We start from the raw sequence: 23,749 nt of genomic DNA, 5'->3' as shown, positions 1-23,749 counted from the left end.
CCGACCTTGCTTTACTGTAGAGGAAGGGATTCAAAGGCTTAGGGAGACTGAAATGTTAGAGTGGATTTGTCACTTAAGACCTACTCACCCACCCTGGGATAGTCCAGAAGACACACTTTTTATCACAACTATGAGGAATCAATTTGTGAGGGGAGTCCCAACAGCCTTGAAGTGCTCTGTTGCTTGCTTATCTCTGTAAGCCAGACCTTACATTGGGAACTGCAGTCACTGAATTGGGAAGCCTAAATGCAAGAGAGTAACTGAATCCCAGAGTGGCAGGGTCCAAATGGCACCACTCAACTGCCAAAAGAAAAGTCAGTATGGTTACTGCAGTGGACAGCAGAGTCAAAGCAGCAATTAGAATAGTCTGACTCAAGCAGTATTCACCAGCTGATCATGGTATATACCTAAATGTGAACTAAATAGCAAGCCTACTAAATACTTACTTGATCTGTATAAGCAGAAAAATTCTATGTTAAGTGAATAAAAGTCTAACTTGAATATAAAAGGAGAGAGTCACAGCCCCTCAATCCATTCCCAGACTTGAGCCAGTTTACAGACCTGGAACCCTTTAAATGCAAGGGAGGCTCTCTTAAGGAAAGACCCTGGTACACTGCCAGAAATTTATACTGCTAATCTGCATTTCAGTCCTCCTCCAAAGGGGTCTATGGCCTTTTACTAGGATAACAGTATGCTGGGGAAAAGGAAATAATCAGACCTTTCCGGGCCTACTGAACACTGGCTCTGAACTGACACTGATTCCAGGTGACCTAAAGTGTCACTGTGGTCCACCAGTTATAGTAGGGGCTTATGGAGGTCACGTGATCAATGTAATTTTAGCTCAGGTCTGACTCACAGTGGGGCCAGTGGGTCCCCAAATCCATCCTGTGGTTATTTCTCCAGCTGTATAATGCATAATTTGAATAAGCATACTTAGCAGCTGAGAGATTTCCCACTTTGGTTCTCTGATCTGTGGTGAGAAGGCTATTATGGTGGGAAAGGCCAATTGGAAGCCATTAGAACTGCCTCTACCTAGGAAAATAGTAAACCAAAAGCAATACCACACTCCTGGAGAGAATGCAGAGATTAGTACCACTATCAATGACTCGAAAGATGCAGGTGTGGTGATTCCCACCACATCCCCATTCAACTTTCCTATTTGATCTGTGAAGAAGACAGGGATCTTGGAAAAGACAGTGGATTATTTTAGGTTTAACTGAATAATTACTAAAATTGCAATGGCTATATCAGTTGGGGTTTCATTGTTTGAGCAAATTAATACATCCCCTGGTTCCTGGTATATAGCTATTGATCTGGCAAATGCTTTTTCTGATACCTGTCAATAAAGACCACCAGAAGCAGTTTGCTTTCAGCTGGCAAGGCCAACAATACAACTTCTCTGTCCTGCCTTAGGGGTATATCAACTCTCTAATCCTATGTCATAATTTAGTTTTCAGGAATCTTGACTACCTTTCCTTTCCACAAGAAATCACTCTGGTCTATTACATTGATAACATTATGCTGACTGAACCTAGTGAGGAAGAAATACAAACTACTCTAGACTTATGGGTAAGACATTTGTGTGTCAGAGGGCGGGAAATAAATCTGACAAAAATTCAGGGACCTTCTACCTCAGTGAAATTTCTAGGGCTTCAGTACTGTAGGGCATGTTGAGATGTGCCTTCTAAGATTAAGGGTAAGTTATGGCACAACCGAAAAAGAGACACAATGCCTAGTGGGCCTCTTTGGAATTTAGAAGCAACATATTCCACACTGGCCCATTTACTGAATGACCCGAAAAGTTGCTAGTAATCCTTGGATTAGGGAATGAAATGCTTGAGGAATTGCATAGGTGCACTTGCCTCCAACCTCCACAAAGTAACTGGGAGGCTCTGCAACTAGATAGCTCCAAATAAAATAGAGGGAAGAATTTTCAAAAGAAAATCAATGAATATGATCTATTCTACAATAGACAAATTAAAGAAATCTGATGTTCTTCTGTCTTCTAGTGTCCAAGCTAGAAGTTATTTTCAGTAACCCCCTAAAACAACAGGCATTATGCATAGCAGGTAAATATTATTAGGGATCCTCCATTTATTTGACTCATAACCAGAATTTTTCATGGATATCTAAGTCAGATATGAAACACACAAACCATTAAAGAATATAAAAATAAAGATTCAGGTACTGTTTGAAAAGATTGAAAGATAAACAGAAAACTAGGGATAATGTAACATATATGTAAGACAATGGATTAATAATCCTAACATAAAAATAACTTAGAAATCATTAAGATAAACATCCCTATGGAATAAGGTCATGAATAGATTATCAATAAAATACACTTATCCGATAAGTATGTGAAAAGTATTTATGCTCACTAATGATAAAAAAAATTCTACCACTGATGCAGTCCAAACAGGTCAGACTCCTAGGGTCACATAGAAGGGTGGGAAAATGAGGAGTGAATCCGAAGGAGCAAACAGGAAATATCCCACATGGGAAGCTTTGCTAACTAAAGTCTCTGAGATTTTCCAATAAGACATCTATAAATCTGCACAGAGGAAATATGAAGAAAATTTGCAAACCTTTGTTTAGAACTGTTTGTTCCTTTTGATATGTTTGCCTAAACTATTTTGGAAGAGGCAGGAACCATTGTTTCCTAAATAAATCAAAAGAAAAGCTCAAGGGATTTCCCCATTGGAAAAAGCCTAGTGGAATTTTACCATCAGAAGAAATTGTAAAAAAACAATTTATTTACCCTAGAGGATTTCCTCTGTGCTGCAGGAGTATGGTATAGTCCTTCCATCACAGAGTGAGCAATTGGTAGCTCCTGAGACCAGCACAATTTGATCAGTTGAATTTCGCCACCTTCAGGTATAGAGCTAAAAATGAAGAAAAACACCTTATTATTACTTGGAAATTACATTCAATTGAGAATTACATACATTGAAACTTGATCAGCCACAGTAATTATCTTGAATTTTTTTTCTAATTAAGATGAAAAGATTCAAAGCATAGTCTAGCCCAGATTTGGCAAACCCTACAATAATGACTATTTACTCATTTACTCAGTTGTTTGTTCAGTTGATTCAATATGCTTTTATGTAGTCTGTCAGGAATTGTTTTAGATAATAGAGACCCAGAGACAAATTCCTCCTGGAGCTCCTAGTTAGTAATGAAGATAAATGCAAAGTATTAAATGATATGATAGGGACTTCCCTGGTGGTGCAGTGGTTAAGAATCCACCTGCCAATGCAAGCGACACAGGTTCGAGCCCTGGTCCGGGAAGATCCTACATGCCGCGGAGCAACTAAGCCCGTGCGCCACAACTACTAAGCCTGTGCTCTAGAGCCCGTGCTCCGCAACAAGAGAAGCCACCGCAATGAGAAACCCGCATACCACAACGAAGAGTAGCCCCTGCTTGCCGCAACTAAAGAAAGCCTGCGCTCAGCAACAAAGACCCAACGCAGCCCAAAAATAAATAAATAAAAATAAATGATATGATAGGAGGTATTTGATACAAAGTGAAAGGAGCTATGAGAACACAGAAGAGAATTTCTGAGGGTGGGTTTCTTAAAAGCAGAGCCTAAGAGACAAGGATTCTAGTGCAAGTGATTTACTGAGGGAATGTGTTCAAGTGAAACCTAACATACAGTGTGGGCAGCAAGAATATAGACAAAGATGTAAGTTCAGCAGTTCAGCTTCGGTCTGATTCTTCAAGAAGCTCTGGGTCAGGAACAGCATCATAAAGTTGTCCCACCTTGAGATAAAGGCCCAGACCTTATATCAATAAAGCACAGTCTCCAGGATGGCCCTGGGGAGAAGGCATATGCTCCTAGGCGTTTCCAAACAGGCAGGCTTCTGTCGACCGAGGACAACTGTCAGGCATATCCCTGTAGACTATTAACTGTCATCACTCAAAGCCACTGGGGGATGGGTGCACTGGCCCAGGAAATAGAATCTGTGTCTACTGCATTCCACTATTTACACCATTCAGCCCCACTTGCTTCTCACATTAAATTAGTATCATGATGGCACAACTTCTCCAAGATTTGGGTTGTTCAAAATTTCTGGAGAAACTTACATGAGGAGGGTTAGTGAGACAAACTACAGTCCCCACAGCACTAGTACTCACCATTGCCCTTCTCTACCCACCCATTCTAGAGTCCTCTCTGCGTTGGATAACAATTTTATTATTTTTTAAAATAAATTTATTTATTTATTTATTTTAGTTTTGGCTGCAATGGGTCTTTGTCGCTGTGCGTGGGCTTTCTCTAGTTGCGGCGAGCGGGGGCTACTCTTCGTTGCAGTGCACGGGCTTCTCACTGCGGTGGCTTCTCTTGTTGTGGAGCACGGGTTCTAGGCGCATAGGCTTCAGTAGTTGTGGCGCACGGGCTTAGCTGCTCCGTGGCATGTGGGATCTTCCTGGACCAGGTCTCAAATCCGTGTCCCCTGCATTGGTAGGCGGTTTCTTTTTTTAAATTAATTAATTAATTAATTTTTGGCTGTGTTGGGTCTTCGTTGCTGCACACGGGCTTTCTCTAGTTGCGGCAAGTGGGGGCTGCTCTTCATTGTGGTGCATGGACTTTGCATTGCAGTGGCTTCTCTTGTTGCAGAGCATGGGCTCTAGGCGTGTAGGCTTCAGTAGTTGTGGCATGTGGGCTCAGTAGTTGTGGCTCATGGGCTCTAGAGCGCAGACTCAGCAGTTGTGGCACACTGGCTTAGCTGCTCCGCAGCATGTGGGATCTTCCCGGACCAGGGCTCGAACCCATGTATCCTGCATTGGCAGGCAGATTCTTAACCACTGCACCACCAGGGAAATCCCTGGATAACACTTTTGTTGATTCAGGTAGCTTTCCTGGTAAGGTGACCCAGACTGTCATCCCTGACAGATCTGAATCTCTGGTTACCTTGACCATTCTAGGTCATGGTTGCTATATTAACCCACTTACCATTTACACATTCACTATTAAAATGGAGCATGGGAATACCAAGAGATGACTCATGGAGTCACGTGTGTGCCAAAAATATTCCTCCCTACCCCACGATGCAACGAGTCTTACTTCCTGCTTATCAGAGTTCAATTACCCTGCCAATATGGTAATTTCCCTTTTTTTCTGCTGGTCTATTGGTATAAGGAGCCTAGAATGACCAGTGGCAGCTGCAGCTTTAATTTCAGTGGAAAACTTAAAGAGAATTCCTCTTCTTGAGGCCTCTAGACACACAGAGCCTAAATATGTGGGGTTGGGAAGCACAAATTCTCCAAATGGGTTACTTCAGTTATAGGTGTTGGCTGACTCCCACTTCCATGCCTTGATCACCAGATCCATATATTCTACCTGTTGGGGACATAGCACCATGTTACAGGCTGTCATCTTCAAGCCTCAGCTGTACTTTCAAGAGGCCATTCCAGCACTCTGTCAGGCTGGCAGCTTCTGAATGGTATAGTATGTGGTAAGAACAGTACACCTCATTTGCCATAAAGTGGGTCTTGCTTCATGGCAATATTATACTGGATTTCATGCTGGTAGATCAGACCTTTGAATCTTGGTACTTGGCTGAGGCACTGTGAATAGGAAATGCAAACTCATATCCAGAATACGAGTTAATCACAATCAGATTAAATGGCTTCTCTTTCTAGGGTGGAAAGGGTCCAGTTTTATCAGTTTGCCTAAATTGATTGGAGGCAAAGTGCTGGTCGTTGTGGCTGACAGGTCAGACAGTCAGCCATGGTAGTAGCCAGATGAACCATCTTGAGAGGGAGCCCATTCAACTGGTCCCATCCCTGTCAGGGCTCTGACTGGTATCACAGACTCGCCAAGCCCATGAATTCAGCTTTCTTTGAATTTCTGCCACTCTTACAGTCAAGTCCTGTGACTGGTTGTCAGATCTGCCTGCACTTTGGCAACAAGAGGTACGGGTCTCTTTAATTGCAGCCAAGGAAGTATGTTTTACTTTAAATTGGAGACTGAGTCTGAGCCTGTCATTTTCTCTCTTTAAGGCATTAGTAGCACTTAGCAACAGCTCCCAAATACCTCAGTCTTTACAGTTATTATTTTCCCTGAAATTCTTAAGCCTCAGGACCATTACACAAGCTATGTCCACCTGTATCCCATCCAAGATCACCAGAGGTGAAAGTCTCAGCAGCTGTACTGCTATAGCAGGTCAGGAATCAGTAAGCTACTAATCAAAAGTAATGAAGTCTTTGTTGCCATCTGGCTGGTGAATGATCTCACCCCAGCCACCCATCCTTAGAGACTGCTTTCTAGGATTATTCCTGGTACCAACTATCTTGGGTTGGGTTTTCTAAAATCAGAGCCAGAGACAGGGATTCTAGTGCAAATGATTTAATGAAGGAGTTCTCTCAGAAGAAACTTTAAGCTAGTGAGGAAAGCAGAATAGGGCAGAGGGTGAAGCTAGGTGGAGATACAGCAGAAGTCTAGCCTCAGCGATCCCCTGGTGAACCCTCCAGCATGAAGGGCACACCGAGTTGCCCCACCTGGAGGCAAGAGGGCAGACTTCTGTCTCCCCATATCGCCAGCTCTGGGACAGAGAGCAACATTTCAGATGCTTCTGAGTGAGGTGGCTCCTGTTGGTGGGAGGCAATCATTGTACGTGAGCTGCAAAAAGGGATCTGGGCCGGGCACCAGCAGCTCTCCTACAGGAGGAATGAGAAACTCTTTGCTGAGGAATTAGAAAAGATTTTGTCATGAAGATTACACTTGGCTTGTTAGGAAGAGAAAAGAGGTAATTAGGCTGAGAACGGAGTAGCCAAGTTAGGGAGTGAACAGTAATTTAGGCAACAAGATCACTGACTTCAAATCTGGAGGAGATTTGTGGTCAGAATCGTATATATCTGATTTCAACATTTTTCTGAACTCAGTGGAAGCTCATCAACTAGGTGTTAACTTTTATTTAGTTCCTTTTCTTTTCTTTCTTTCTTTCCCTTTTCCTTTTTTTCTTTTGGATAATTTTCTTTAAGCTATAGGCTGCCAATACTTCCTGGCAGTGGTATTACTGAATATAGCTGGTTAATGAGGTATACTGGGGTTAGTGTACAACATTTACACTAATTAACGTATTTCAACATCTCACTAGAGTAATAATAGACACCTTATAGAAAGGCTGTATACGTTGGCAGATGTTAAAAAGGAAAAACTGTGTATGAGAGGTAGTCTTGCCAGAGGCTCCAGAATTTCTGAAACAATGTAGTAGACAAAGGTTTACATTTAAAGTACAATGGTACAGATTTTGGTTTGCTTACGTTGGTTGTCATGGCACTGGAGCCCCCTCAGTCTAATGCCTCCTTGCTTAACTAAACAGAAAACAGGAGTTGGGGCAGAAGATGGCACTCCAGGAAAGCAGAAACTGACTCTGGGGTCATGTGGCTGACACGGTAGTGGTGCTCTGGCCGGGTGTCAGGCCTGAGCCACTGAGGTGGGAGAGCCGAGTTCAGGACACTGGACCACCAGAGACCTCCCGGCCCCACATAGTATCAGTTGGCGAGAGCTCTCCCAGAGATCTCTGTCTCAACGCTAAGACCCAGCTCCACTCAACGACCAGCAAAGTCCAGTGCTGGATACCCCATGCCAAACAACTAGCAAGACAGGAACACAACCAAACCCATTAGCAGAGAGGCTGCCTAAAATCATATTAAGTTCACAGACACCCCAAAACACACCACTGGACGTGGTCCTGCCCACCAGAAAGACAAGATCCAGCCTCATCCACCAGAACACAGGCACCAGTACCCTCCACCAGGAAGCCTACACAACCCACTGAACCGACCATACCCACAGGGGGCAGACACCAAAAACAGTGGGAACTACAAACCTGCAGCCTGCAAAAAGGAGACCCCAAACACAGTAAGTTAAGCAAAATGAGAAGACAGAGAAATACGCAGCAGATGAAGGAGCAAGGTAAAAACCCATCAGACCAAACAAATGAAGAGGAAATAGGCAGTCTACCTGAAAAAGAATTCAGAGTAATGATAGTAAAGTTGATCCAAAATCTTGGAAATAGAATGGAGAAAATACAAGAAATGTTTAACAATGACCTAGAAGAACTAAGGAGCAAACAAACAATGATGAACAACACAATAAATGAAATTTAAAATTCTCTAGAAGGAATCAATAGCAGAATAACTGAGGCAGAAGAACGGATAAGTGACCTGGAAGATAAAATACTGGAAATAACTACCACAGAGCAGGATAAAGAAAAAAGAATGAAAAGAACTGAGGACAGTCTCAGAGACCTCTGGGACAACATTAAATGCACCAACATTTGAATTATAGGGGTCCCAGAAGAAGAAGAGAAAAAGAAAGGCACTGAGAAAATATTTGAAGAGATTATAGTTGAAAACTTCCCTAATATGGGAAAGGAAGTAGTCAATCAAGTCCAGGAAGCACAGAGAGTCCCATACAGGATAAATCCAAGGAGAAACACGCCAAGACACATATTAATCAAACTATCAAAAATTAAATACAAAGAAAAAATATTAAAAGCAGCAAGGGAAAAGCAACAAATAACATAAAAGGGAATCCCTATAAGGTTAACAGCTGATCTTTCAGCAGAAACTCTGCAAGCCAGAAGGGAGTGGCAGGACATATTTAAAGTGATGAAAGGGAAAAACCTATAACCAAGATTACTCTACCCAGCAAGGATCTCATTCAGATTCGATGGAGAAATTAAAACCTTTACAGACGAGCAAACGCTCAGCAACACCAAACCAGCTTTACAACAAATGCTAAAGGAACTTCTCTAGGCAGGAAACACAAGAGAAGGAAAAGACCTACAATAACAAACCCAAAACAATTAAGAAAATGGTAATAGGAACATACATATCAATAATTACCTTAAATGTAAATGGATTAAATGCTCCAACCAAAAGACATAGACTGGATGAATGGATACAAAAATAAGACCCGTAGAGATGCTGTCTACAAGAGAACCACCCTAGACCTAGGGACACATACAGACTGAAAGTGAGGAGATGGAAAAAGACATTCCATGCAAATGGAAATCAAAAGAAAGCTGGAGTAGCAATTCTCATATCAGACAAAATAGACTTTAAAATAAAGACTATTACAAGAGACAAAGAAGAACACCACATAATGATCAAGGGATCAATCCAAGAAGATACAGACATAGTGAATGGACGTGAGGACATGGGGAGGGTGAATGGTAAGCTGAGACAAAGTGAGAGAGTGGAATTGACAAATATACACTACCAAATGTAAAATAGATAGCTAGTGGGAAGCAGCCGCATAGCACAGGGAGATCAGCTGGTGCTTTGTGACCACCTAGAGGGGTGGGATAGGGAGGGTGGGAGGGAGATGCAAGAGGGAGGGGATATGGGGATATATGTGTATGTATAGCTGATTCACTTTGTTATACAGCAGCAACTAATACAACAGTGTAAAGCAATTATACTCCAATAAAGATGTAAATAAATAAATAAATAAAGTAAAACGGTAGAAAAATGGCCCAAGTGAGTTAGAAAAAGTGGAGATTGGAGAATTTTGGATTTCCTAATTTATTACTTGCAAGATATAAGATGTAAGAAAACCACAAAATTAACATTTGATCAATAGCATTACATTTTGAAATCTCTATATTTGGGACTCATAATTTGAGTAAACATGCTGTCTTTCATATCGATGTTTGGATAATCACCAACACTCAGTTGAGTCACAAACTACTGGAAAAAGGTTCAGGGAAGCAAAGACTCAAGGCTAGATGTTTGGGGGTGAATTTGGGTGAGTGTGCATATTTGTATGCCTGTGTGTAAAATGAGAGAGAGAGACTTTTTGTATATGTGTCATTTCAAAACCAAATATAAATAATTTAAATTTTGAACTGTGCGTACCTGCATATCTCTGGTGTAGTGTGTAGGCAATCAAGATTTAACACCACAATAAGGCCAGCACTGGAGAAAAGACTTTCTTTAGAATATACCAACCTGGAACTAGTGTTATGCAGTCAGGAGCTTTGGTTATTAAATGAAATCAAAAGCACATCAGGCCTATCAGCATCTTAAAAACCATTAGTGTTTCACTTAAAGAGAGTGCCTTGTTTCTGAAATATTCATAGCTGGAATCCACCACCACTGCTGAGATTTACATCTCCTCTCTCCCCATTATGCTTGCTGAATCTCTTTACTTGCTATTGTAGGAAAAATATTCAAAGATTTATAGGCAGCAAAGAGAAGGCAGCAAATTATGACATCCATTATTGGCATCTGCTCTTGTCTGTATCCCCAGGAAATGCAAATACAAATGAATTCCAATTTTCTACTACAACTGAGTTGCAAAGGGAACTGTTATATGCAGATGAGGCAACTTCTATTTGGACAGAGATAAAATGGAAGAAATTTCAGTCTACTACACTTGGCATACCATTTGCATAACTCTGAGAAAACTGTCACAAAGGGATAATAAAAAATCATAAGGTTCTTAAAGAACCACATACAATGCCTATAACTAGGCTGCTTATAAGAGAAACAGACACAGCTTTAAGCTGTAGGGGCTGGTGCAAGATCCAAAAACAAAAGGGTGATTAAAAATAGATGCTTCTATATTCACTGGTAAAAGTGATCCCTCTTCTCATGTTTGGCAAAAGGATTACACTAGGTTTGAAAATAACTTATAATCCAGTATGCAGTAAAGACAGACCTCACATTACCAATTTTTTAAAATTCTTTTGGCATAAGTCATTGTTTCTCCTGGAGGAATGACTATGACAACATTTCGCATTATGTTGTAGGCTCTTTGAAAGCAAGGAACTCTTGTATCCACTGATGTCCTGTATCCTCGGTGTCTAAAATAGAGTTTTGAACATAATAGCATCTCAAAATAAAATGTCCAGTGATAGGAACTGACAGAGTCACTGTAGGACAGTAGTGGGACTTAGGAGATCGATGTTCTAGTCTAGCCTTTGTCTCTGAGAATTTGGCCAGGTTTCCCTATATCTATGGTCCTCAGCTACCACCTCTGAAAAAAAGGAGATGTTAATACCCATCTTATTTGGCTTGGGAAAGAATTAAATGAAGTATCATGCCTAGTGTCCAGTATAACATCTGGCACAGATCTGTCTCTGAAGATGTGGGTCCTTTTTTTCTGACCTCCTACAACTCTCTGACACGCCTCAGTTTGAGGATTGGAAGGTCAGCAGTTTCTGACAATCTTAGACCCCACGCACATGGCTCACGTTACCTGGATATTCTCTGTCTGCTCTTATCTTTAATGCTCCATCTGCCTCAAAATTGCTTTCCAGCATTTACTAAAACTGGCTTTTGACTCTCAGTTTCCCTCTTCCCCAAGTCCTGACATCATGCTTTTCTTGTCTATCTTGCCTCCCCCATTGGGGTCATGATTTGCCTCAACTCTTCAGGGTGCCACACTCTTCCAAGGCACCTGCTGACTTTTCCCTCCTCTCTGTCCATCTAAATTTGACTGCCTTTATCCATTTCCCAACAAAACTGCTCCAGGTAACACAATTAGAACATGAATGACCATGATGAGCTCTGTAACTTTACATCCTTTAAAGCTTGGCATACAAAGCTTTCTCAATTTCTGCCCCATGATTAATCACTTCCCTGGATGACTGACAGTGGGAACATTCATTTCCTTGAGAAAAACACTACTTCCACCTACTGGGTGTCATCTTGTCCAGGTGAACACCACACCCAATTGTTTTAATCACCTCCTATTCAGAACCCTGTTGGTGAGGGAGGGATTCCTGCCCTGGAGTTGTGAGGATGGCCCCAAAGGTCCCATGATACTCATGATACTCACAGCTCAGGAGAGGAGGACACCATATGCCAGGCCAGGCTACATGGGCTTGTGCTTGGGAGCAGAGTGAACTACCAAGGGGCAGTGGGAGGCGGCGTTATAGTACCAAGAGGGTAGGTGCCCCTGGTTCCCAGGGGATTGGCTTGCTGGGATAATTCTATGGGATGACAGGGAACTGAAACCCACTACTCAGGGATAAGCAGGAACTGCACCTGGTCCCCATGATAAGGAGGGCTGTTTGGCTAGGGGGTCTTACCTCTGAGAGCAGAGTGGGAGTGGGGGAAGCTTGTGATTAAGGTATTTGAAGCCCTTCTTATTTTACCAGATGTCAAGGCAGCACACCATATTGAGCCTTAATTTTAGGCTTTATCCCACACCAACTCACGTCTCACCTCTCAATTCCTTTAATTCCTAACTCCAAGAACTTTCACTTCTGTTCTACGATGGTAGGGCTTACACTTCCAGTCTAATGCTCAGAATCATAATTTCCAACCTCCCAAGTCTTATTATCCTTAGAGTTCTATCTTCTTGTTCTACATACCCTCCCTGAAAAAACCCAACTCTGAATCTACTGTATACCCTGCTGAGAACTATGGGAGAAAAACCACAAGGTGGATGAGATTTGTGCTGTTATATTTTCATAGTCTTTAACTGCCAGTGGATTAATAATATTGCCTAGAATCTCAGAGCCTTGTTCTCTCAATTTGCAGAGAAGCTGCTCCACATTTCACTGCTATTCTCAAGGCCCTACTCAACCTTTCCCCAGTCAGGCTTATCAAAGCACCTGAGATAAGAATTCTATCTACACTGCCATCCTACCTTAAGCCTCAGAGGAAGGGCCATTTCTCTTGCTTCCCATGCCCAAATGCATAACTGTGTTCTGAATCCCTTTCTCTCTCATCTCCTTGACAGCCTCATTCCATCAATTTTCTCTTCTCCTCTTTATCCTCAATCTTCCCATCTCAGTTGTTCTTTTTCCTTAGCATATAAACATGCTCAAGCCTCTTCTACCTAACAAATCCCGCCTTTGGCCCTTTAACTATTACTACCTCTCTTCATCCCCTCACAGCCAAGCTGCTTTAAAGAGAAGAATAGAATTTAAATATCCTCCAGCCCCAAAAAAGGAACACTCCTACACTGTTGGTGGGAATGTAAACTGGTGCAGCCACTATGGAGAACAATATGGAGGTTCCTTAAAAACTAAAAACAGAGTCACCATATGATCCAGCAATCCCACTCCTGAGCATATATCCAGAGAAAACTCTAATTCGAAAAGATACATGACTCCAATGTTCATTGCAGCACAATTTACAGAGGAGTGGATAAAGAAGATGTGGAGATATATATATACACACACACACACATATATATAATAGAATATTAATCAGCCATAAAAAGAAACAAAATAATGCCATTTGCAGCAACATGGATGGACCTAGAAATTATCATACTAAGTGAAGTAAGCCAGACAAAGACAAATATGATATGATACCGCTTATATGTGGAATCTTAAAAAAATGATACAAATGAACTTATTTACAAAACAGAAATAGACTCACAGACACAGAAAACAAACTTATGGTTACCAAAGAGGACAGCGAGGGGTAGGGGAGGGATAAATTAGGAGTTTGGGATTAACATATACACACTACTATATATAAAATAGATAATCAACAAGGACCTACTATATAGCATAGGGAACTCTACTCAGTATTTTGTAATAACCTATAAGGAAAAGAATCTGAAAAAGAATATATATATATATATATACACACACACACATACACACACACATATATATATATAACTGAATTACTTTGCTGTACACCTGAAACTAACACAACAATGTAAATCAACTATATTTCAATAAAAATAAATAAATACATAATTATATATCTTCCAGCCCCACTCCCTCCCAGTGAATTGCAGCAACATATCTGTCAACACACATCAATAAATTGGCTCTCCTCAAACCTAGTGTAGGCCTTTCAGTTCTAATCCTCCTGGGGCCCTCTAGAACATGGGACACTGTCAACTCCTCACCCCCGACACACAAGCTTCTGGGACACCTCTCTTCTAACTCTGCGACCTCTTGTTTTTAGTCATCTCTGCGTCTGCTCCCCATCCGCTGCCTGCCCTGAATTTTGGAGCTACTCAGGGTTCAATTCTCAGCTATATTCTTTAGGTCATCTTATCCATGCTCCATGAGGGCTGACTCTCAAAGCAATATGTCTTACCCAGAAGCTTTCCCTGAGCTCCAGATCTCTCATTTTAACTGGCTGCTAATTATCAACAACTGCTTCAGACTCTGCACACATTAAACTCATCACTTTTCTCATATGTTCACTTTCTACTTCATCCCTCAAATATGTCTCTACTTCAGCCATCCCCAACCTTTTTGGCACCAGGGACCGGTTTCATGGAAGACAATTTTTCCACAGACGGGGGAGAGGGGAATGGTCCAGGCCGTAATGTGAGTGACGGGGAGCGATGGGGAGCGGCACATGAAGCTTCGCTCCCTCACCCACCCCTCACCTCCTGCTGTGTGGCCCGGCTCCTAACGGACCGCTGGCGGTCCGTGGCCCAGGGGGTTGGGGACCCCTGCTCTACTTCATTTTACATCCCTGTTTCGGTTTTTATCCTCCTATCACCTAATCCAAAATCCCGAGTAACATCCAGAGCTCCTCCTACCTGCTCTGTCCCCTGTTTTTACATCTGTATTCTTCTACCTCAGTGTGGACTCTTACGATAGTTTCCTAGCGTCCTCCAGTAAAGGGTCTTTAGTCCTCCAAAGAGTTTGGGATGTATACTGTAGTCAGTGGTTTCCAAATCTGATTTACCCAGAGAGCCTGAGGAAGATTATTTAAAAATACAGGTTTGTTATTTGTACACCTATCCACCCCCACTCCCACCATAAACATACTGAGTCAGAAAGGGGGCAGAAATAATCTGTGTTTTAAAATTTTCCCAGGTGATTATCAAACAAACCATTGTCTGATAAACACTGGGCACTGGTGAGGTATTACCCAATGATGTTGTATAAAATACTGTGCTTCAGAAAGACAGTTCTGGAAGCAGGGTGCAGGATGTACTAGAGGCTGATTAAATGCTGCCCAGATGTTTTCCTGCAGATAAAAATGTTAAAGGTACTAGTTATAGCCACAACTGCATGCACAGATAGTGGTTCCTGTCAATAGTAAGTCTACCTGTATTCCTGTCTATCTATCATTATCACCTATCAATCTCTTCTAGCTATAAAGTAGATTATTAACATCTGTGCTGACTGCCTACAGTGACCAAGAAACTTGGAAATATTAATTAACTTTTGTAAAATCACACAGTAACTCAGTAATATAAACAAACATCAGATTTTTATGATCTTCTGTCTCCTTTTCTTATACAGTTCTCCCTCAGCCAGTAAACTGTCTAGAGATGGGTTATCATTGTATCTTCTTTAAATAAATCTTTCCAGTGGCTTTTGGAATTAACCAACACCTCATTTCCTCCTTATGAAAGTGTTCAGGCAATCATATCCACTGTGGAGCCCAAATCCTCTGAAGAAGGTTCAAATCTGAGAAGTGAATACATTTTATCTAAGCAGAGCCTGTCAGAACATTTTTAATAAAAACCTGGCCCAATTTCAGAGCTTTCTTTTCATTAGGGCAGGTCTGAAAGCAAAGGCCTTGAAAGTGGTTAGAAAAACATAGTGTAATCACTATGGTACCATTATCCTGTCCCTGGGTAATCATTAGGCATCAGCTTGCCAAAGCGAAGGGCGGCAAATTACTCATTTATTGTTACCTGAGCTGTGCAGAAGATTGAAATCTGGACTACTAATGATTTTTTTTCACCTTGTTTGGGAGATTCTGTAGAAAAGTTCACATGTAGCACAGATGCTAGTTGGATGGCGAAGGTGCTTTCAGACAAATATAAAAGGGAAGCAAAGCATCACCTTCCTTCAAAAGTAAAGCTGAAAAGCTCCACATCATTTCATAAAAGCAGCTCTAAGGGAGAAATACTAAAAGTCGTCAAGATCTATAATGGGAGAAGAAACTAGTTAGTTGGCTTTGAGTAGATTTTGATCTGCTCTAAAAGATATTAGACACTCAGAGTACAAGTTGAATTTAACGCAAATCTAGTTTAAGGTAAATATTTACCAACCAGTTTGTAGGAAAAAAAATTTATTTAATAGTGAGATCATCTAATGAATTAGATTTGTGTGCGTGTGTGTCAGTTGCTTTAGCAAGTTTCAAATTCAATAAAGGCTCCAAGTCTAGGTATGGTGAAAGAGAACCAGACCATTCCTAATCTTGTTAAAGTGGGAGCATTTACAAGACCTAGTACAGGTAAGTACGATTGGGAACGTGAGAGGCAGCCATTATAATATTTGTGTCCACACCTAAAATAGACATCTGACGTGAACTGATGTTCCTGATACTGGGGATAACAGATGTAGGCAGGGAGGAGAGTCCAAGATAGTTTTAGATAGTTTTGTGAACATAAAATGTTACATTCAAGAGTTCCAGAGTAAAGATCGAATGCCTCTTGCTTCTATAGGAAAAAGTCCAATGTCTGGAATGGGGACGTGAGAATCAAAAAGCATTGATTTCTATTGCTGGCTCAGCTGGTGACTGCTTCTGTAGTCTGAGGCAATTTTCCTAGCCGATTTGTGACTAAATCTCAGCATCTACAAAATGAGGTTAGGAATCTTTTCTGTTTGAGACGCAGCTAGCGTTATTAGGACTTTTGTTCATGTTATTAATGTTTATGATGCCTTCAGGGATTTTCAGACAAAAGCATTACATAAGCCCAAAGTGTCATTAATATTGCTTTTTATGTTATTCCAAAACAGTATTGTGGAGGCTGATGAATTAACATTTGCAACATTCTGTAAAAAGGGTTGGAATAAACAGTGTCAGTATTACTTAATGCACAAATTATCCCTTAAAGACATGCAGAAAACCTACAAATGATAGCTTCCTGATCAACCTGATATTCTTTCGGCTTATACCAGACTCTCAGACACCTAAAGCATTTGCCAAAAGATTATACATATATATCTATTTTGCCATCTAAACTCAGTGTGCCAGTCTACCCATTCCATCTAGAGAGGTGAAAGAATGGGTTGTGAAATTTCATTTGTTCAAAATTTTGAAAGATCTAGTAATTTGTAAATTGTAATTTTTCCTTTGTTTCACTGTTGATTTCTTAACTGTTCTTGATGCATTGCAATTCAGTTTTCTAACAGATGGGGTTTTAACATGATGGCATCCTTTGGGGTTTTGGATTTTTGTCAGAGGTTTGCTTCATGTTTAATGCCTGATATAGACGCTGGACATATTTTTATGCTGCCTGGCTTTGAATGGCTATTTAAGTGTATATTACAGGCATAAGGCACCTTCAATTTACAGTATTTTACCTACTTATACCATTTCCAGGGCTCTCTATTGTAACATTATCATTAGGGTTGCTGGCCCTTTGCTGCCAACAACATGATTAAATCCTATTACAATTACTCTTGTTATAAAATCTTCTCATGCTTCTTGGCACTAAAGGTGCACAGAGCCATGCAGGTGGTCACATAAAAAGGACCAATGTACTCCGAACTGAAATGTTAGGAGAGCTCTAGCCTAGAGAAGGCAAATAGATCCCCAAAGTAAGATATTACTGTATTACTGTACTCTCTGGGGATGGATTTTCTCCTGAAGTTTAGTTTATAATACTAAAGAGGGTTTTGCTCTTATTTGGTTTTTCTCCCTAGGGGAGTGAAGGAGGGGGATGTAATCTGGAGGAATTCTTCCCAAAGAAAGGCTCGGAAAAAGGCCCAATGATGACTAGAAAAATGACAGGCTGTTTTAAGACAAAGAGGAGAGAATCTAGTCAATGAAATAATGTCTCCTATTTCATACACAATAATGGTGCTTCTTACACCTGGGAATAATGAAATGTGAGTTGGGATTTTTTCCCCTCTTGTGGTGAAGCATTCAGCGGTGCTTCTCACAACCAGAAGCAGCAACTTGTCACGCAGGTGACAAAAGGGCAGAGTTGCTCACTTTATGAAACTGACTTGTCTTCGAAACTATTTAACCTGACCTTATTAGTACCTCGGTCTATGCATCCACATTCTGGGAAAACAGCCAGGTCCCTGCATGGTGTGTATCTGTGCAGAACTGTGGGAAGTGGTGCAGAGGGCTAGTCCAAACCACCAGGGCTTTGCCAAACCGCCCGTGTTTGCTTCCTGCCTCTGTCACGTGTTAGCATGCTTTCCGGCAAAATACCTGTGCCTAGGTTTCAGTTTCCTCATCTGTTTCCTCATCCTCATAAGGTTAATGGGAGGACTGAAGTAGTTGATATTTATGAAACACTTAGAATAATACATGACTCACAGAAAATGCTGTCTTCTCCTAGCAGCAGTGGTGTTACTGAAGTAGCCCCTGGAATGGGCATGCACATACACGCTGAAGTCTGATGGCACAGAGGCACATTTGTACCTTTCCCTCCTCTGCCTGATGAATACGCAGTGTGAGGAAATTTGGCAAAAGAGAAATGGAGCATATAAAAACATACCCAAGTTACTATAATACAAGGCTATTTCATATAATAGTAATAGTTAATGATTACTGGACATGGACTTAACGCTGGAGTAAGCACTTCATGTGCATCATTTCACTGAATCCTCCAGTAACTCTATGAGGAGCCACAACTATTATCCTTAGTTTACCACTGAGGAAAATGAGGCACTGAGTAGTAAATGATACAACTTATACATGAAGAGCTGGGAGTAGTTTATCCGACTGCTATTTTTCTGCTTATCTCCCTCCTCTTCCTAGATGGATAGATAGATACATAGATACATAGATACATAGATAGATACATAGTTACACAGATACATAGTTACATAGATAGATAGATAGATATGAATAAGAATTGTTAAATTTGTCCTAAACCATGAATGTGTGTACAGTTACAAATATAAGATATATGTGTGTCCATATATTATATATTTTCTCTGAAGCAGAACCAGAAGGTTATAACTAAATAAGAATTCATTTATGGACATGAAGCTCAAGACCCTATACTAACTTAACCATCTTTTCATGTTTGCATGCATATTCATTTGTATAAAGGTGCACACAAAGTGTCTGCTTTCTTGGGGCTCCAATATGCATGTCATGTCTATTCTCCTAAATGCCAACGGCAGAGTAAGGTGAGGGTGGTGCGGGGGTGTGGTCTGCCCCAGGTGTAGCTTGTAAGGAGGCACACTGTCTGTAGGGAATTGAAAAACCATAATAAAACCAACTAAAAATCTGCTTACATCTTCTTATCACCATGCATTTCTAAATCACGTTGGTGATAGCATATGGCTCCTCACCAGAATAGGCCTCTAGTTCTCTCCCATCTCCCTCCCCTTTGGTTTGCTACTTCATATCTGCCTTAGGGTAGGAAATTAAAGTGGGATGCAAAGGAAAGGCTACCTTTTCAATAGTAAAAATACTTATTAGCTATTTATTAGTTAGGTATTTGTTTAGCATGTAGATATTGTTAATAACTGCTGTTATGACACTTTCACAGCACAGAGGGAAAAAAAAACTTTTATGGAAACAAATACATACACCCAGAAACAAAGGCAAATAATTGCTACAAAACCATCTTTGCTCAATCCATCCCTTTTTACATCCAGAAAGGCTGGAAGGCACATATCCACTTCTTCTTGTTCCTGTTGTTTGGCAGGGAGGTGTGTAGTTCTTTGATGATGAGAGAAGAATAGAAGAAGTAGTTAAGGATAAACCCTTTCCTATTTAATGGTTCCAGTCTTTTCTTCTCCCCAAGGCGATGGACGATGTATGGAGAGGAATAAGAATTCAGAACAGTATGACTAAATCACACTCGTTAAAGTTGGAAAAGCCCTGAATAGGTCAATTCTACTGACTTCATAGAGGGGAAAAAAGTGCAAGAACCTATTCATGAGGGGGAAAAGGTGTTGCAACTCCCCACCCGAGCTTACTGTTTACTCACCTGTCTACTACAGTTATTGTTATCACACTTTATTGATAAGGTCATCCCAAGGCAAAACTATAAAATATGAGGTGTTTTTCTTTGGCTTTTCCCTACTTTCGGAAGACTCCTACAGGTTTTTAGGGCTCCCATCTTGTTATTTGCGGCTGCTCTCCTAGCCGCCATGACCACCACCATCACCACTACCTTCCACACATAAGATTTTGAGGGCTTTGGCAGGAACTCACGTTCCCAATGTTCCCCACGCATTTTCTCCCATCAATATTTTCCCTTCCTGTGTCCCATTCCTCGAGAACCCTGCCATGAGAAAATGGCTGGTGATAAATCAATCAGATAGTCCAATTCCCAAAGCTGGAATACAGTCGTCCTTGGTATCTGTGCGGGATTGGTTCCAGGACTCCTGCGGATACCAAAATCCAAGGATGCTCAAGTCCCTTATATAAAATGGCCTAGTATTTGTATATAACCTAAGTACATCCTCCTGTACACATTAAATCATCTCTAGATTACTTTTAATACCTAATACAATGTAAATGTTATGTGAATAGTTGTAACTACAATGTTAGTTATGTAAATAGTTGCCAACAAATTCAAGTTTTGCTTTTTGGAATTTTATAGAATTTTTTCTCGAATATTTTTGGTCTGTGGTTGTTTGAACCCGAGGATGTGGAACCCGTGGATACGGAGGGCCAACCATATAAAACAATTATACACACATCAAATAGATAAGTTGGGTCATTTGTAGAGACGTGAATGGATCTAGAGACTGTCATACAGAGTGAAGTAAGTCAGAAAGAGAAAAACAAATATCATATATTAACGCATATATGTGGAACCTAGAAAAATGGTACAGATGAACTGGTTTGCAGGGCAGAAATAGAGACACAGATGTAGAGAACAAACATATGGACACCAAGGGGGGAAAGAGGCGGGGGTGGTGGTGGTGTGATGAATTGGGAGATTGGGATTGACACATATACACTAATGTGTGTAGAATGGATAACTAATAAGAATCTGCTGTATAAAAAAATAAATAAAATAAAATTCAAAAAAAATAGATATATACATAAAAATTTATAGTATGTGTTTTCATTTGCTGAGTGTTGTTTTCTCTCAGTTAACAAGCACTTTTAAGGCAAACTGCCATGTAAGCTTTCAGGCAATGGGCATAGCACACCCTGTTTCCATTGCTTTCTGTCAATGAATGCTCTATTGTACTCTTTTAAATTGAGTGTCTTTGGCATCTTTCATTCTGTTTTATATATAATCTTATGTCTTTTACAGAAATAATTGAAGAAAAAAGGAAAAATTTTTTTCATGGTCCTATATTTACCCACATATTTACCATTTCTGATGTTATTTATTTCTTCCTGTGGATTCATGTTACTCTCAGGTGCCATTTCCTTTCAGCCCAAAGAACTACATTTAGTGTATCTTGTCAGGAAGATCCGCTAGTAATGAATTCTTCCAGTATTCATTTTTGAGGAAATATCTTTATTTTGCCTTCATTTTTGAAGGATAATTTTGCTGTATATAGAATTTTCTGTGTCTGTTTTTAACAGCTTTATTGTGATATAATTTATATACCATACAATTTACCCATTTAAAGTATACATTTCAATGGTTTTTTAGTATAGTCAGAGAGATGTGCAGCCATCACCAGAATCAATTTTAGAACATTTCTGGATATAGAATTATAGGTTGACAGTAGTTTTCCATTTCTTTCAGCACTTTGATTATACCATTCCATTATCTTCTGGCCTCTATTGCTTCTGATGAGAAGTTAATTATTAGTCATATTGTTTCTCCTGTATATAATGAATAATTTTTCTCTTCTTTCAAAAAATTTGTTTATTTGATTTTTCTGTTGGTCTGTCTTCATGTTTTCTGATTATTTCTCCTGTCATCTGAAATCTGCTATTGAACCCCTTTAGTGAATTTTCCCATTTTGGTTATTTTACTTTTCATCTCTAGAATTTCCACTTGTTTCTTTTTTATAGTCTGTTTCTTTACTGAGATTCCTGGTTTATCACTGTCATCATATTTTCTTTTAACCATTTATATTTATATTACATGTACATGGTTTCCTTCAATCTTTGAACATATTTCTAACAGCTGCTTTGAAGTCTGTATCTGGTAGATCCAAAATACTGTAAAGCCCACTCAAAGTCAGTTTCTATTTAGTGTTCCCCCCCTCTCCCCCGGGTATGCGTCACATTTACCTGCTTTTTTGCATGTCTCATACTTTTTTTGTTAAACATTGGATATTTTAGATAGTATATTGTAGTAACTCTGGATTCTGGTTTTCCTGATTTTCTTCATTGAGTTCTTCTCTCTCTCTCTTTCTCTCTCTTTCCCCCTCCTCTCCCTCTCCTTCTTTCTCTCTCCCCCCACTTCCTTTCTTTCTCTCTCTCTTTATACATTGCTTCATTGAACTTATTCTGCAGAAACTGTCTCCTCTGTAATGTGCCACCACAAATGCCTCTGCTAAGATTTTTAAAATTCTTATTTCTATTTGTTACCCTAGCTTCCTAGGGATCACTCTAAATTGCTTAGTGGCCAGCCAATAAGCCATAGCTTAGTGGTCAGAGGTTGTGCTCAAACACCTTGTGCTCATAAAACTTATCTTCTGCCAATGGAACTGTGTGTGATTTGAAGAAGACATTCAAAGTTCAGACAACTTTTTCTTGTCTGTTCCAGATTTTATTTTCCTCTCAGCCCTCTGGAGTCCCACTGTGTGTTCACAAAGTCCCCAGTCAGTCGGGGATGTGTGAAGAATGTACATAGCCCTGCTACAGCTTTCTCACTTCCAGGGTCTCCCTGTTAAATTTCTGGCTAGTCTGTAAGCCTGCCACCCATCACAAGCAGGACCGCACTCTCAAGTTAGCAAAGCTGCAGGCTTGCCTATTCATTTCTTACCAAGTTTGCTCCTTTTACTGAAAACACCTGTCAGCCATGGGATTTTGCTTTCAGCTACAGACCAATTCCATTCCCTCTGGCAGCAAAGCTGCTGGTTTCACAGACAGCCTTATCCTGGTCTAAATAGTGTGCCAATTGAGCTGGGGTGGAGGAGAGATGGAAGCAGCCTCGGGCAAGAAGGCCGCTGCCTCCCATTGTTTTTACCTAAATTCTAGCAGCTTTTCATAAATAAATGGTTCTCTCTTTATTGTTTGCCTTTTGTTGATTTCTAAAGCCCAGAAATGCTTGAGGGATTTGCTTTGACAATTTTGTACAGTTTTACAGTTGGCTTTTGAGAATAGGATTTGCTGACCTCTTCCTTCCCCCATGGCCCAAAGTTCTACCTTCAAATCATGCATTCCTTATTCCACAGTGGACCCTTTTTCTACCATTTTGTTTCTGCTCTGGGGAACAATTTTGACACATATGCCTGACTACAGTGGTGCAAGAGACAGGGTTGAACCTGTCCCAAATAAACAAAACAAGAGAATCATAATGGATTTCAAAATGCAAATTTTAGTTGTTTAAGCCACCTTACCAGTGGTCTAGGACTACTAAATGATCTATAAAGGAAGGTAAAGATTAGAAAGCAGTTGGCATATTATTAATGGGGATTCACAATATCCTTGTTATTATAAATGGCACCATAACATTATGGCATCCTAAGAGCATAGAGACCTAGTAGCACTGACCGATAATTGCGTGAAATGGTGGCTAAAACAATGGACGTAAAAATATCATGATTTCTGATCATTTTAAGAAAAAGGATTATTGCTGTTGTTGAAGATTGGGGTTACCTATCTTCATCCCCCAGTAGTCCTAATTCAGCTCCATGTCTGCTTCCAGAAACACATATCCCTCATAAAATACAGCATGCCAGCCTATTCTCTGCAAGAATGTGTAGGTGTTTTATTTGAAGGGGGATCAATAGAGAAGTTTGGTTTCAGGATTGATAGACAATCTCATGAGAATTCAAGAAT

At 40.4% G+C, this 23,749-nt stretch overlaps 1 protein-coding gene across 2 annotated transcripts in view; it reads right to left on the bottom strand.

The window, feature by feature from the left end:
- The window catches only part of PRKD1 (protein kinase D1), a 457,302-nt gene that overhangs the window by 394,000 nt on the left and 39,553 nt on the right, over positions 1-23,749 (bottom strand). For both annotated transcript variants that reach the window (XM_082384103.1, XM_082384102.1), the window contains exon 3: positions 2,762-2,885. In XM_082384103.1, coding sequence (XP_082240229.1) covers positions 2,762-2,809 — 48 coding nt within the window. In that variant the 5' untranslated portion in view covers positions 2,810-2,885. The remainder of the gene's footprint in view (positions 1-2,761; positions 2,886-23,749) is intronic.

This window comes from Balaenoptera borealis (assembly GCF_965194805.1).
Source record: "Balaenoptera borealis genome assembly, chromosome: 3".
Taxonomy (NCBI): Eukaryota; Metazoa; Chordata; class Mammalia; order Artiodactyla; family Balaenopteridae; genus Balaenoptera; species Balaenoptera borealis.
This window is presented reverse-complemented; position numbering and strand designations above follow the sequence as displayed.